This window comes from Siniperca chuatsi, linkage group LG8 (assembly GCF_020085105.1).
Source record: "Siniperca chuatsi isolate FFG_IHB_CAS linkage group LG8, ASM2008510v1, whole genome shotgun sequence".
In the NCBI taxonomy this organism is placed as follows: Eukaryota; Metazoa; Chordata; class Actinopteri; order Centrarchiformes; family Sinipercidae; genus Siniperca; species Siniperca chuatsi.
This window is the reverse complement of record NC_058049.1, coordinates 24110569-24127593: the sequence shown is the minus strand read 5'-3', so window position 1 is coordinate 24127593 and position 17025 is coordinate 24110569. Positions and strand designations below refer to the sequence as shown.

Sequence of the window (17025 nt, the reverse complement as noted above, 5' to 3'; positions counted from 1 at the left end):
CCAATATATTCCAATTTTGATGCAAATTGCTGTATCCTGTTGTGTTGTAGTGTGTGTGTGTGTTTTTATTTCTAAGTAAATAGTGTCATGACATAAGAACTTTGAAAATTAGTGGAGGCTCTCTGAGGCCCCTCGCACCCCTTACAAAAGGCCAAAATGGTTTAGTCCGCCCCTGCACTAGGATTCATCTGTAGATAATCAGCTGAAGATGGAGCACCAAAGTGCACTGTAAGTCATGTCTTTCCCCAAGAAAGGGAAATCAGGATACCAAAAAAGAAAAGAAAAGAAAGGAAAGAGAAAGAGAAAGAAAGCAAACTGGTAGAAAACAGCTTCTGTTCTGCAGCCCTTTTCCCAGCAAGCTAGCATGACTTGTTTGATATCATCGGATTCATTGCCACCTCAGGATTTATATGATACCACCGGCTAGCTTAAACACTGCCTTCAAAAGACAGTAATGTTAATGCCAGATGATCCACCATCATTTTCAGAGGGTTTTAAAAACCTATTTTTCACTTTTATGTGGTTAAACTGTGAAATAGTCTATTCAAACAAGACAATTTAATTTAAAAGATATATGTCAGCTTACCTTGTTTGTTTTTTTCTCAATGTGTTACTGGTGCATTCAGGTCAGATTTAATTTTTTTCTTTATAAACACACCATAGTAAAATAGTGACTGTGCAGACTTAAGCACATATCACAGATTATTATTACTAGCTTAAATGTGGAACGATCAGTTTGTGAGTGACTACCCTAATAACCACTACAGATAGCTACATGTGTACAGTTGTTGGCTCAATTATTTGTAAAAATGTTTCCAAAGATGCGTGAGAGACATGGATCAAGAGATTAAGGGACACAGAGACTGCTTATGTTTGGGGCCCAGAACTTTGTGCTACACCCCAGGATGTATTACAAATTCACTAATAATACTTAGCCTCGTAGATAATGCTTTAATTGCATTTTGACTAAAAAGAGCACTTAAATAGCTTATATAGACAGATGTTCGATTCTAGTGTCATTTTAATGAGAACATTAACTGTAAATTAAAATATCGATTTTTGTTTTTTTTTTTAGTTTAAAGAAACATGTCAAAGTTCTTTGTTGTGTTGCGTGTTACAGTTGTGACATTCCTGAGTTGCGTCTGCAGACAAACCTCCAATCAGATGATTAGACTTAGCTTCTCTGTAGCCTGAGAGGCAAAACCTGGGGCAAAAAAAAAAAGGCTTATTGCTGTGGTGAAAAATAAAGATGCGACCCAGATGAGCTTAGCAAAGTTATGATCAAAATGTAGATCATGATGACTGGACAGCAAGAGGACATGAACTAAAGAGAGTTTAGGGAGTAACTAGAAATCTGACTGTAAAAGTGGGGGGGGGCAAAAAGGGATTTTGAAGAAGTAAATTACGCCCTTGAGCCTTACATGTACATAATCCCATTCCCCCTTTACCTTTGTCAAAATGTACCTTTGTCACGCTCTTGCACTTTTACGCAGCTCCCTCTCCCTCTCTGCAGGGTGCTGTCAGTGAACAGGTGCGCAGCTACTTCTCTTTATTAATGACGAGCAGGAAGAAAGCAAAGGGGACCCTGTGTGTGTGTGTGTGTGGGTGGGTGTGTGTGTGCGTGCGTAACACACTAGAGAACTGACAAATGCGGGAGTGACTGTGCCGCACGCTCCGTCGACACGGTGACAAATGGCGAGGGCAGGAGACGCGTACATATAAATCCACACAAACACGCGCACGGCGACACAAAGCAGCAGTCTGACAGAGGACGATGGTTTCGGGAGCTCGAAGAGTTGTTTGTTTCTGCTCAGAGGAGAGTTTCTGAAATTCATTCAAAGTGGAATTTTCGCGTGCCTGCCGTCTTTGACTTGAAAGATTTCCACAACGGCAAGTCGGTTAATCAAGCACTGAATCTTAAAGTCTTGCCTCTTGTGGGAAAGTCTGTCCGCGTGATGAAATAATGTTATTCCTGTGCACGTTTCGCCTGTTTGGAGGAAGTTGCTTTGGATTGTGTTTTTGTTTTGGAGGAATGTGGAATCATAACTCTCACTCACAGAACATGCGTTAGTTATCACATTTAGAACCAACCACAGTGATAATTATCACCTATACACATGTAACACACACACGCACACACACACACATCTAAAATCAGCTTTTGTGTCTTATTTATTTTAATAATGTGCCTTTGGGTGTGTGCTTCGTATCTGTAGTTGTTGTGCGCCTGATTAGCTCCAGCTGCCAGCGTTTTAACTATACTCATCTATTTCATAACCTCATGGGTTACAGAACGACAGCAATGGAAGGGACCTTTAGTCCAAGAGCTTGTCCTCAAGACAGAGCTTCTCCCCAGACTCGATGCTTCCGCAGCCTTGAAGGAGGCACTGCTCTGCTTTAAAGACTAAGCTTAGGAAACACGTCTCAGCTGCGCAGTAAACAGGCTGCAGCCTTGCTTTGCAAGATGTGCAGTGATGCGTCTCTGGCGATCATTGTAGGTGGGCACACGCATACGTACCACCTCTGAATAAACATGAAGTACTGTATCTCGCCCCTTTTCTGCAAATAAACCTGTCCAGTAAGCCACGATTAGATTCAAGTTTAATGATCAGCAAGCGGAAAGTAGGCTGTAGTGATTTGATGCAACAAAGACAAATAGGATATAAACAATGGTGTGCCAAATGTAAAGAAATACATACAGAAAAGTGGACATATAAGATAGACAATTGATACAGTTCTCTTTACATGTTCCAACATGTTGTTCTTACTCCAGTTGCCTTTGTCCTTTCCTTTCCTTTCATCTCCTCACCAGTTTTCCGTTTTCATCTTTCCATTCTTTAAGAAAAAAAATCTTTTTTTGCGTCTTTGTCTTTTGATCTGGTTGTATTTGTGTCCTCCCACACGTTTAGCTGGTTCGGTCTGTTTCCACTCCTTCGACATTCCTGTGTTGTCATCTCCCATTAGTCTTTCTTTTGCTTGTCTGGCTCATCCTTTGGCAGCAGTGCTTTTTTGCACTTTGTTTCTTTCTCAGTTCAGTTCCGGGCGTTTTCCATTTGTCTTTCCTTTCTCCCGCTCGGTTCTCGCTGTGGTGTAGATTTCTATACACAACGTGAAGAGGGCGCTGTGTTCCCTGCACAGCTGAAGCTAAAACGTTTCCAGGTTGTGTCAGTAGCAGATGGTGGAGGAAGTGAAAGGCCGGAGGAAAAGACTAACACAGGAAAAGAGGTGTGTGGATTACACCAGGAGGCATTTGGTTTAATGGGAAATATGGTCTTAATTTTCAGAAACACTAACTTTACCTCCGGTGTGAGATAGATCATCAGTCACCTCCTCCCTCATCTCAGTTATTAGTGCAATTATACCACATTTCATTTGACATTGATTTATTTATGTTTGTAATGCTATAAACAACTTTTTTTTCCCTTTTCACTACAGTATCTTCCTCTTCTCATCTTGCTCCTTATTACCTTTGTTTCCTCTGTCATCATTCAACAAGAGGTAACTCGATGAGAGAAAACATTACCTACTTTCTTATTATCTCTCCTAATATGGCTCGCTTTTGCTCATCCGCATGTGCTTCCTTTGTTTCTCCTCTCCATCTTCCTTCTGTCCCTCCCTCTATCTGTCCATTCATCCATCCATATATACACACCTCTTCAGGAGTTATTATGGTTAATAGGAAGGCCAATGTGTTCTGCTTCCCAGTGAAATGGGACTCATTACTTTTCATTAAGTCCTTCTTGTCAAAACGACTCCCTCGTCCTCTACATTTCCCCATTTTCTATTTCATCTTCCTCTGCTTCACATGTCAACTTTTCACTTATGGGCCTTCAAACTTGTGTTTCGTCTTTCTGTTTCATGAGCTGATGTACAAAACCAAGCAACCGCTTTTTAAACATATTTCACAAATTTCAGACCGGACTGATACGCTGAGGCTTATTTCCATGAATCAACTGCACATGGCACAAGCACACTGAGTGTGTGAAGAGGCACATGGCAGAACTATAACTAGACTATAACACAGTTGGAAATGGTACTGTAACTGTGCTGAGCCTGGCCTCAAGCCTGACCGATCAAATCGCATTTCTTCTTCTCTTCAAGATAGCGCGTTCTGTTCCAGGGCACTCTGACCATTTGGTGAAAAGTCCAAAGCAGCTCTGCCACAAAAGCTATCTCTTACACGAAAGAAATGGCGCCAGTTCAGTTAAATTAATTATTAATAAATGTTTTCCAGCTTGAAAAATTCATTAAAAAAAAAAAAATGGAACAGACATAACACACACCTCCGCCACCTGAAGTCATAAAAATAGCACAAAACACAAGTGCACCCTGTGGTGTTGACCTGTCTGGGGTGAACCAAATGACCAAATTGGCAGAGCACCCTGGCAGGAAGGCCATTCCTTTAAAAGGGAAGGAAAAGAGGACATTTAAGGGGTTGTTTCACCCCCAAACCTGTCCACACCAATTAAATATTCCTCTTAATTCAATCATATTTCAGCCATGCTGCAGGGTCACCAAGTGGCCATTGAACTGTGTCTGTGCAAATGACTATGCTTTGCACCCAGGCACTCACATCAAATGAATTTAGGTTGAGTGACTGTATGGCTGCATTACCACTTTCTTTATTTCTATTGTTTATTTGACAGGGACAATGCTTTTATTGCATTAGATTTAGCTAAAAGCTCATTTCCAGCTGTAGTCCCTGTTTGGCATGTTTACACCTGATTGCATGTATTATTGCTTGTGAATACAATCTAATCAGTCATGTTTACTGAAGTTTGATAAATATGAATAGTGTCAATGACTACTTAATATTACAAATAATCTTTATATTTGGCCACAGAAACACACCGCAAACAGCATGATTTAGTAGAGGACCACCTCCTGGAATCTACTCCGATATTACACATAGAAATCAGAGGTATTTGTCTTTCACATCATACTATTCATACATTATGATTACTGTTTGTAACACTGATGAATGAATAAATCAACAAAAAAATGTAAGAAATCAACTAAAATTGTGTCCTTGTTTAAATCCAAACACTTGCTGCATGTGACCAGCATTTAGCTTTGGGAAAAGAGATTGCAAGAATCGGTCGCCTTCATGTTTTATTCCAAATATTTGCTCACGTTTGGTTACTTTGGAAGACTATTGATTAGTCTTTTATTCTAGGTTGTAATCCACATCACACACTGACACAATAAAGAGGTCCCATCTCTTTTTGTGCCTTTTCTTCTCTTACTCTCAGCATAGGCTAGACTTTGAGCCAAAACTGAGGAGGTTTTGTGCTAAAGTGTGTATACCGATGGATCAACATGATAATGTTGTATTGATCTTAGTGGTTAACCCACTTTTTTACCACTTATACCAAACCATTCTTCATTCTACGTTGTTTTTTTAATGAGGTACTTTTTTGGATGGATGAAACTTTTGTTTGACAGTGTCTGGCTGCCAGTCACATGACTGTCCAGGGTCTTTGTTGAACAATGTGGAAAAACAGCATGTTATTTTGTTATTACTGTCACTTTGTCATTGTCCAACAAAACCAACCCTCCATACAAACACACTCAGACACTCACCGTCACTACAATACACAAATTAAGTTAAAAGGTGTTTTTGCAGCAGCAGTTTTGGTTTCAATAAAGGTCACTTATTTCTTTCCTTTGTTCAACAATATGGGTTGTTTGAAAGAATAGTCACGAGTGTGTGTGTGTGTGTGTGTGTGTGTGTGTGTGTGTTTTCTCATGTGAGGGTGAATACATTTCAGTATGTTTGGTAGCATTAGACAGAGGGCAGATTGTGGTCAACTCCATTTATTCAGCACTGACGGTTGTGTGTGAGCGTGTGTGTGTGTGTGTGTGTGTTAATATAAGGTTTAGCGTGTTATGGGTGTGGGTTATATGTGTGTTTATGCGCATGTTGTCCTTGTGTGTGTGTGTGTGTGTGTGTGTGTGTGTGTGTGTGTGTGTGTGTGTGTGTGTTGTGGCACTACAAGCCTTGTATGCTGATAAATGCTGTTGCAACTCCATTGCACTGAATGAAGGCCATAACCCACATAGGCATTATCATATTCATACAACTCACAAAATAGATTGCTTTGGTGTGTGTGTGTGTCCGCACGTGTGTGTGTAGTGTAGACTCCACTGGTTTGTGCAAGAGTGCAACTCATTTTGAGGAGTCATTTTGGAAAATGGCAAACACACTCGTTCTGTCTCTTTCTCATGCTTCTTCTTGCTCTCTCTCTCACACACACACACACACACACACACACACACACATACAGTATGTCCTCTCACCATATATATAAAGCTCTATCCAGGCTAAAGCCTATTCTCATAAAATGTGTTCAGAGAAAAGAAGTAGCCATCAAGTCGGCAGTGTGCTGAAATTGAACATCAGCACAAAACACTGGGCCAAATGGCAGGTACTCTCTCTCTCTCTCTCTCTCTCTCTCTCTCTCTCTCTCTCTCTCTGTCTCTCTCTCACTCTCTCATTCTAATCTCATTCTCTCACCTTCTTTCTCTCTAATGTTTGTTTTTTTCTCCTTTACTTTCCCTCTATTCTTTTCCTGCTCACCTGGGTGTAAATTGCCATGCAATGGTGTGTGTGTGTGTGTGTGTGTGTGTGTGTGTGTGTGTACTCCCTTCCTCTGTTTTTTTTTTTTTGTGAGTGCGTGTGTGTCTGTACCTGTTTGTGAATGTCAGGATCATTACCTGTGTGTGTGTGTGTGTGTGTGTGTGTGTGTGTGTGTTCATGGTCAGGTCAAGCTATTATTATGGCAGCAGCTGTAGTGGTATTGCAGGGGATTGTGGGAGGCGTGCAGACAGGCTGGGGGCTCTGAAGGGCTTTATGTTTGAGTGACAGGCCTGAACTAAATATGCTGCACCCTGCACAAACTACACAGCTCACTGTCTTCCTGCTATTAAACATAATAAAACATATGTTTACTCTTTCAATAACACTGTTAATCCATACTCATTTCATCTCATGTGTAATCTTTAAGGAAAACTCACACTTGTGTATAATTTTTTTTGATTTTTTCTACCTTATATAACAAAATAATGATTCAATCAATTGTACTGGTGTACAGCAGGTCTTTCCTGAAAAACATTCTCATAGTGAAGGAAGATCGTTCCCAGGACCTTTAATAAGAGCGACACCAACAGAAACTCAAAGTTCATTAATGCTTTTATATTGTTGTTTGGACTTCTTTATTATGGAATACATGTATAGTTTTATGTTGTTTTGTTTTCAATGTGTGGCTATTTAACTCCTGTGTTTCGGTAACCAGCACTGGCTGATTAGATAGGAGGAACTGTAATGTATATGTTTGGTTTTTATGGATGAATAAATGGAACTTTTTAAAAACTCAAAGAAACAAGACTGCACAAAAATTCATGAGACACACGCAGCACCTCAGCAAGACAACAAGAGAAAATAAGAAAAGATCGGATCTTCGCTAAGGCCACTTTTAAATACTCCCACCGACACCTTACCCCTAAATCAGAAAGGACTAATTCTGTGTTAGTGCTGCAAAAAACATCCAGCCTGACAGCTTTAATGAACAGCAGACTAAAAATGCTATTTAAACAAGGTCAACGTTCACTTTTCAAGGAATGATGAGAATGTCTAGACAAGGTGGTTGAGGTGAATTAACTTTATTGCCATCACAGCAAAAAGTTATTTTATTATTTCACAATTTATCTTTTCACAAAATGGGAGAAAAGCTTCCCTATGCTTAATATCACGTCCCACAAGTGTCACTGTCTGCAGTGGGAATTTCAGCACCACGGACAGCGACCGCACAGTTTATCAACATCACCTTACAAGATGACAGATTTCGAAACGTTTTGTAGTGGGCAATGCACACGACAATCAAATGCTTTGAGAGTTGCAATTGTTCACTACATGCCGATCACAAGTGCGTAAAACATTTCAGAATTTGTCTTTTGTCTAGATTCATCCATCGTGGCTTGGTGACATTTTCAGATGAAATCAAGAGACGCAGGTACTGTATCCTACAGCATCCTCCACAGTGCTGTTAAAGCTCCTCTGCCGATAAGCATGCTATTCAAATGATTCTACAGTCATCCTTCCTGGAACTTACTTGAACAGCTACTCCAAAAAATGAAAAATAAAATCTCAACTTTCAAGTCGTAAGTGAAACATTCTGCCAGTGGATCGGCATAATTCCACTTGTATCCAGTGTAGTGCCAACAGGCTGAAACAAGGCAGAATAAGTTTTCTGCAAGTAATTTAACTTTTTTGAAGCGATTTTGTTTGCTTTAGAAACACTAAAGAGTCACTAAATACATTAAATAAACCGTATGACATTTCTTTTTGGCGTATGAATGTGTCTTCAAAGATCGAAATCACAGAGAAGGTAAAGAACAATTTTATTTTCAGCATTTTGTTAGTACATTTTCCCTTTAGATACATGTTTGGAGGAACCTTGATGATAACGTTGCATCAGCCAAAGGAGGAAAAAAAGAGGCAGTATAACCCAGTGTTTAGGTTTGTCGCTCCGTGTGTGCATCTGAATGTGTTTTGCCCCCAAAACTCTCTGCACCTTTTCAAACTCTGAAACTCTGCCATTTATCCAGGGTTATTTTCATTCGTGCCGTTTGGGAGCCCCGTGCCCGTGCTAACACCTCGCCCACACATTTAATATGTCTACAGACACACGCAGCTGCACTCCCCCCGTACACACACACACACACACACACGCAGGCTTATATACACACACCCACTCATGCACATACACTCACCTACACAGATTAACACACATGCACAAGCATTTAAAAGCAGCGATGAATGAATTATTGGGAGTCTGCTTTGGTTATGACCTGCAGCTACATATGGCCCCGTCGTTCTAATGCGTTGGAGTGTGTATATGAATGTGTGAGTGTGTATGTGTGTGTGTCTGACCTGTGTTAAACACTGTCTTAGACAAAAGGCATTAGTCCAGTAGACCAAACTAATGGGATTTTATATTAATGTGATGCCCTGGGTGCATCCGTGTGTGTGTGTGTGTGTGTGTGTTTGTGTGTGTTTGTGTGATCCTCTGTGTTAGGTGTTGAATGGACTGCACTCACACCTTCAATTTGTGTCAGCTCATTAATTTACAACCACCAACTCAGGTTGGTCTATTCATTACTTAATTTTTAACACACAAACACACGCGCACACAGTTTTTATGACTGTAGTCTTCTGAATATCTGGCAACCTTGTCAATGATTACATGACTGCTGTTAAGTACTGTGTGCGTGTGCCTGCGTGTGTGTGTGTGTGTGGCGGGGGGAGAGATAGTGACAGAAAGAGTGAGTGTGTGTGCAATAAATCTGCTTGTGTGTGTGTGTGTGTGTGTGTGTGTGTGTGTACAGCGGTACTACACTAAATCTCTCCTGCCTCTGTATGACTTAATGCATATTGCTAAATCTATAAATGTAACCAATGAAGTGCTTGGTTGTAAATTTGTGCTGCAAACTCATGCAAATGAAGTCTTTAAATCTCTGGTAGTGACTTAACTCAACACAAATTACACTTGACACATTTTACAGAATGCTCAATCATGTTCACATTGACTTACAGTGGTAGCCACGGTAACAATCCACATTCGGCATGAAAATACAAGCCAGGATCGCATTTGGCCAAATTCCATGATTTTTCTTTATATACACAACTGCAGTTTATAACGGGAGGAGGCCCAGATAAATGTAAACTTGGTCTAAAGTGGCTATGATTTAAAAACAAATGGAAGAGAGAGAACCCTACTGGGGGAAAAAATGGGCCACAATAGCTCATTGGGTCATATTGATTTTTAAAGGCGTTTCTGTATGCAATGGGGGAAGACTTTTGAGACGCTCCCTAACTTCAGCTCGCGATTTTTCGTTTACCGTCAAGTTCGCGTAAAGTGCGGGTTTCAGTATAAACTAACACCTGTGTAACATCTGTCACGCTTCATCCTGCACATATCAGATGAACCATGCCGAATGTCTAAATATATCAAACTTAAAACTTTCTCCACCTGCATGTTTTTAGCCTATAGCGTATTTGTTTAAATGTTGGCACACATGTTGTTGCTTTGGCTACGAGCAGTTCCTGTTCACATTGTACAGACGGCCATCACCTGGATTATTTTGGCTACTGAAGAAAAAGTCTGAATCTGATGATGATTAACCAAGATCTTAGGTTATAAGGAGCACCTTTTTGATACTGTATGATCTGTGGACGTTTATCCTCCATGGATATCTGAGATCCTGACACCATTTTGAGTTAGCAGTGTGTGTGATGTCTGTGTGTTTTGATTTGACTGAGCTGACTCTGGTGTTTGTGGCAATTTGCGTCACAAATCCTGTGCCAAGGAAAAATATGAAAATATTCGGATGATGTGCGATTTCATCCAGAGCGCATTGCCTATTTATATTCCAATAATGTATTTGTATTTGTTTACACCCCTAATATACACACTGGTTCTTGCCAGTATAGCATAATAAACAAGCAAGAGGAAAACAATATGGATGCCAGGCTCAGGAGGTATTTTTGGGCCGATGGCAGATCCAGAGGCTTTATTGCTTCGGGCAGAGGCTGTAACTCAGAGGGAAGGCGTTGTGGGAAGTTCCTCAGGCTTCAGGCATCTACCTGAGCCTCAGACCATGAGGGGGGGAAAGAAGAAGTCAGAGGAGCAAAGAACAGAGAGAAAAGAAAAAAGTGAAGGAGCAGAGAGGGAGATGGAGATGGAGAGGGAGAGGATGGGTGGGGGGTGAAGGGGGAGTCCATTTGAGAAAGCTCCTTGTCATTTTCCTTCCTGACCTCTACGTCTCACCAGCTCCTACATGTCTTCCATCTACAACTTGTTTTCTGTTTATTCCGGTTGACCTGGTCCAACCCCAACATCGCCGCCGCACACGTCCCCTCTTCTTTTCTCTCTTTTCATTTGGTCTCGACCTCTCTGAATCTATATTGTCACGTCTCTCCCACTCTGCAGTTATTGCTCTTTTGTCTCTCTTTCAGGGGAGCGCAACATATAAATAACGCAAAAAGGCAAACGTTTTGGTTATAAAATTTAAATTAAAACCTGGAAAATGGATTACTTTGTCTGTCTTTTGGTTCTTTCTTTATTTACTCTGTGTATGCCTTTGACATATATAAAGTTTAGCATTTTTCTCTTGCGCTGTTGCCCCCTCACACACACTCACATAGACAACACACACCCACACACACACATACACATACTTGTTCAAATTTCTATTCAATGTTTTATTGCCTTCAAGGTAAAAAAAACAATATTGCCAAAAACAAGATAAAACAATCTCCCTGTCACTCACACTTTTTCTCTTCCTGTGTCTCTCCTTCTCTCTCTATCGCTCTTTCTCCCAGCCAAGCATTTTTTTTTCTGTACAAAGAATAGTTTTATATCTCATATAAAGTCTTATAGAAGTGTTTTTGATGATTGTTCATGTTTTTCTTCCTAACCTATTTGAGTTTCTAACCCTGTTCTCTGTTTCCATTAATGTTTCTCCCTCCGGCAGACGCAGGCAGAGTTGTATTTGGACTGTATAATGGCCTATATACTGTATCTATCACCACATTCTCAGCTTTTTTCTGTCTCCATTTTTCTCTCCTCACAGTGGATGGATGCATCGACTGGTCGGTGGATCTGAAGGAGTACCATGTTCTGGCCGGTGAACCTGTCCGGGTGAAATGTGCCTTGTTCTACAGCTACATTCGAACCAACTACACCATGGCCACCAACGCCAAGCTGCGCCTCATCTGGTACAAGAACAAAGGAGATGCAGAGGTGAGATCACTTGGAATTATAGCTGATGAGGGAGGAAAGTGAGGAGGTGGGTATGGAAGTCCAACACTGACAATGCGAAATTGAAAATAATTCCGTCAGATGTCTTATCTAACAGAACCAACAGATTTCAGTCACCCAGGGATCACTGGAAGAATGTTCAAAATATGAACTCAGTGAATCTTCCTGGAGACTTTGCAGCCATGGGGGGGAAAAAACATGTCAGGCGGAAGTATCGAAAAACATGATTTATTCTGATTGAGAAAAGTCTCTTCCATTAAAGTCAACCCAAAATGTAAAATCAAAAATGGCTAAAATGTGAAATACAAAATGTGCTCCCTAAATTTGAAAATGAATATTCAGACTGTGACTTTGCAGTTGAATTTGAATTATATCAATATCGTATCTCTTATCAGATAAAATTGAATTAAAATGAAAATGGCATTTTCATTTGAAGAATGGCAGGGTTTTCCTAGACTTGTTTTATTGAATCTGTCACAACCAGTGAGCAGGATATACTGTACCATCAGATTGGTTGGAATATTATCAAAACACCCCAATTAGAGGATTCTAAGCAGGTTTTGAATACGGAATGTGTTCACACTGTAAAAGAGACAAAATAAAGTATACTCAAAACTGTAATTATGCATACTAAAAATGTGATGTGTGATTGATGGTGGTGAAACAGCTCCAGGAACACCTCAGAAAACTGAAACTCTATATATATTTATATTGCATTTAACTGTGAGAACAGTATACTATAAAGATTGGTATATTGTACATACTGTAAACAGCATTAAGTGTGAAATTCCTTTACTTTCTTTGGGCTTTCTTGAGTTTGAATAATGGCCAATGCACAGAAACTAGAGGGACTGATAAATCATACTGCGGCCCCATGTGCCATAGTAAAACGTTGCCCCCCTTTCCCAGCAGCGTGGATTCTATCTGAAAGGTAAAACAGGACTTAGCTAGATTACATTTAGACCTGATGATACATGTAGTATGAATCTCTACGTACACTGAAACCTTAGCCCTATGGAGAGCACTTTTAGTAATACATCTTGAGTGCATTTGCATTTAACATTATGCCTTTCTGCTGTATTTGATTGTAATTCTATTACCTACTAATAACACATAGAAAGGGGTTTTTATTTGATGTATCTTTACTTAAAACACTAATATCTAAATGAATTTCAGTTATTTTATTATTGCTCTAACATTGTCTTTGTGTCCTTTACTGTAGGAGCCTATCATCTTCTCAGGTCACAGGCTGAGTAAAGAAGATGACTCCATCTGGTTCAGATCTGCTGAAATGGAAGACAATGGATTCTACACCTGTGTACTAAGGTAACCTGTGCACGCAACTTCACATGGGGCTGTTCTAAATTCATTTTGACCAATAACTTGACACTGTCACTGTCTATGAGTCAACATAGATTCTCCAAGGAAGCACAATTTAGGATTATTTCTGGTTCAGCTCAATGCATGGTTGCTTCGTGAATATCACGTAAATACTGCTCCTCTCCCCAGATGGGAGCTATGTCAAAGTACACTGAGCAAAACACAGACTTTATTTTGAAGTTTTTTTACTTCTTAAGACTAAATAAACACAGCAAGGATTTTACCAGCATGCAAACAAAATATATTTGGCCCTACTCTGACATGCAGCAGTGCTCTTGGAGTTGCCTCAGTATTGTTGATTTTATCACATGGGAACAACCTTGGAATAGATTTTTGACTCTGAGTGTTCTGTCTCTGCCCAGGTGGCCCATTTACATTGCATGGGCAAATACCAGCACTGTTCTTGGTGTTTAAATGAAAAGAATGTGGGGTTTTATTCTAAACTGCTCAGTATCCATTTTGAGAAGAAAAAAAAATGTCCCCTGCCCTCAGTAATCAATATTTGAAAACAAAGACGGATGGTATTTCAAAAGTATTACTGTTTTATCAACAGAATTTTGAGATATTCACTATGAAAATCTGCTATTTATTTTAGTCAGCCAGTGGCACATTAGGAGTTTATCTTCAAAAACTGTTTTGTCATTACTTCATTACATTTGCTGAGGTCTGTTTAGAATATCAAAACATTTGACTTGTGTCCTGTGTGTGTGTGTGTGTGTGTGTGTGTGTGTGTGTGTGTGTGTGTGTACACGCGCACATTCGTATTTGCCCTGCTACTTATGTGGAATGGTGCCAGTTTAGTAAATTGAATATTTACAATATGGCTGTTGGCAATACAGCAGATTTGGCGTGAGTCCTATGTGGCCCTTTAGGGATACGTATGTGTGTGTGTGTGTGTGTGTGTGAGAGAGAGAATTTGTTTGCTACAACGGTGGTGGTGGGATACCAACCCTTGTGTATCAGTTGGCTTTGTAGCCTAGAACAAGGCTTACAGTCTTGTTTACCTGCAAGTGGATGATGTGTGTGTGCATAATGAACTGAATTAAAATATGCCCTCTTGTGAATCTATAAAGAGTAAATATTTTGCCAACAGTCAGCCAATATCCATAGGTAAGAGTTCACATTCCTGCTTACTTTTTAGTAACCCTGTATAATGATTTTATTTAATAACGTTAAAGGAAAATCAGGTGTTTTTCAACCTGGCTTATTTATGTGTTTATTTTCAGTCAGACTCAAACACAACTATTTGAAATGATTTATGTTAAATGTAAGTTTATTTTGAAGGCTTTGGGGGGTTCTTGGTGTTGCCCATATATATGCTGTTGCACATGCTGTCTACTTTTCCAGAGTCTCTACAACAAAGGTGGCGAGTTCAAAGTTAGCAAGACCGATGATCAGAATGGACACAATTATGAGATTAAGACCTGGGTTGAAAAATACCTTAATTTTCCTTTAATTTTTATCCTTTTATTGAAAATAGACTCAATTAAGACAGCAGTGGAACTCACTGTTAGTCTATACCAATATTCATTGGCAGGACTGGTGTTTCTTAAAATTAAGACTGCATTTCCCACAAATCCTTTTGCATCTAGTTGTGGAGGATGTTGCCTCTTGAGAAATGATGATTCAGATGTATTACAAATCAAAACTTTTGATAGAAGAAAAACAAAAATGCTCCAGGTCCACTTTCCAGAGCTTTCAACCACATCTCACAGCCTTCATCAGTGGATGTAGTTGAGTCACTTGTCATGGAGATAGCTCAGCTGTCATCATGTGACCTACGTATGGAACGTCAGTCAGGTAGTTGTATATGGAACAAAATATAAGATGATATATATATACACAGTATGTGATGACAACTGTGACATCAGTGAACTGCTGATGAAGGCCATGAGATGTGGTTGAAAGCCCTGGGAGAAGCCAGTAAGTGGAAGGTTTGTTTTCAAGGTCAAGAATGAACTTACTGTAACTGTACACTCAAATTGGATCTGATTTCTGTAGTTTGGGCCATTTGTAAGAATGACTTTGTATTACTGCTGAGAGCTCTCAACACCGCGACAGCATCTCTAAAAAGGAGTCTGACAGAAACACGAGCAGTCAAACAATCATACAAGTCATTCAAATCATGCAAGCTCCAGGTTTGGAAGAGAAAACGAAACAGTCGAATTATAACCCAAACGGTGCTTTGTAAACACTAATCCCAACAACTGTTGGCGTTTAACCTTTCAAAAACAACACAAAACTGTTTGCTCTCCGGCTTACCGCAAACAAGGGAGGCACGCACCTGGCGGAGTAATGTTTCTAGTGATGAGCACGGTGTGCTGTCAGTGTGTACAGTCTAAATGTCTAGTTGACCAATCAGAAATCCTTGTTGTATAATGTGCAGTTTTCCTGGGCAAAGAGGGATTATTACCAACATTTTGGATGTGCTCACTTTCGGGTTAAAGTAGTTTAGATAATCTGGCTGTCTAAACTATTTGCAACCGGACTTCCCAAATCAATTACTCTGGTGAGTGTGTCATCATAACCGATAGGAATGATGGCCAAAACTATGAAATTAAGACCCAAGTTGTAATTAACCAGAATTATTTATTTATTTAATTTAAGATATTAAACAAACATATTTGAAGTGACTTCCCATCTTTGTTTCACTCCTTCCATCATCTGCCTTTGAGACTCTGGAAGCTTTAGCTTTGCTTGCACTACAGGAACAGCTCTCCTCTTGTTTTATGCCATAAATCACCATCTCCCCCTCTCTACTTGATTCTGTTTGTCTTCCTCCTCTGCATCTGGTACCTTCACCATCTTCTGTTTTTTTTTTCCTCTTGGCCCCTTTTCTCCGTCACCTTCTCCCTCCTACTCCTTTTTTTCTCCCACACCTAATCTGCTCTCCCTTCATCTCACCAGCCGCCTCCATCTTCTCTTTCTCCTCCATCTCCTGTTTTTCTTGCTTCTCCTGTTCCGTCTTCCATCCCTTTCTCTCTCCCCCACTCCTCCTGTTCCTCCCTGTCTGCACCCGATTCTCTTTACCTCCCTTCATCACCCCTCCCCCTCCTCCTCCCCCTCCTCTGCTCTTCTCCCATCTCCTTTTCCTGCCAGAGCTTGACACCTATCCTCCTTAATAAGCTCTCTCTCTCTCTCCCTCTCTCTCTCTTTCTGTCTTTCCCTCGCTCTCTCAGCATGACAACCTAATTAGGGCTTGGTGTCTGTCATTGTCTCAGGGTCTCTTATTAACACACACATGCACACACACACCCACACACACAGAGGCATGGCACCTCCTATCCTCGTGGGGAGCTACCTACTGGATCATATTATATTACTAGAAAGCCAATGGGAGAATGTACTTTTAAATGTGTTTATTGCCCTTGATCTGATGTATATTCTTGTTGCTATGATAAGGATATCTTCATATATCTTGCCCTTTCTGTACGCCCACTGCCTTTTTCAGGATTAGTTTCACATTTTCACCTGACACTCTGCTCTGACTGACACGAGGTGAAGTCTGGTTTATGTAGGGACTATAAAAACATCAGATTAATCTCAGTTGCAGCTACAGCCTGCCTTAGATATATAAAATGGGTGCAATCTTATACAAAAATGTGCAGTTTGATACTTCATTTATCTCCATATGCTGCCAAGGTTCAACAATGGATGTTCTCTCCAATATGTCAACTTTCCAGGAAGTGGTGTGATGTTTCACCTTGACACTCATGCTGCTTACACATATTGTTTGCCTTGGTAGCAGTCATCAGCAGTGAATTATAGGAGAAACAAGGCAAAGAACAGTTCTTTAGGGCTTTATTTGTGCATATAATAAAAT

The 17025-nt window shown here is 40.2% G+C and overlaps 1 protein-coding gene across 3 annotated transcripts in view; it reads left to right on the top strand.

Moving 5' to 3' along the window:
- il1rapl2 (interleukin 1 receptor accessory protein-like 2) overlaps positions 1 to 17025 on the top strand; it is a 457851-nt gene that overhangs the window by 288312 nt on the left and 152514 nt on the right. For all 3 annotated transcript variants that reach the window (XM_044205048.1, XM_044205049.1, XM_044205050.1), the window contains exons 3-4: positions 11635 to 11804; positions 13045 to 13148. In XM_044205048.1, the coding sequence (XP_044060983.1) occupies positions 11635 to 11804; positions 13045 to 13148 (274 nt within the window). The remainder of the gene's footprint in view (positions 1 to 11634; positions 11805 to 13044; positions 13149 to 17025) is intronic.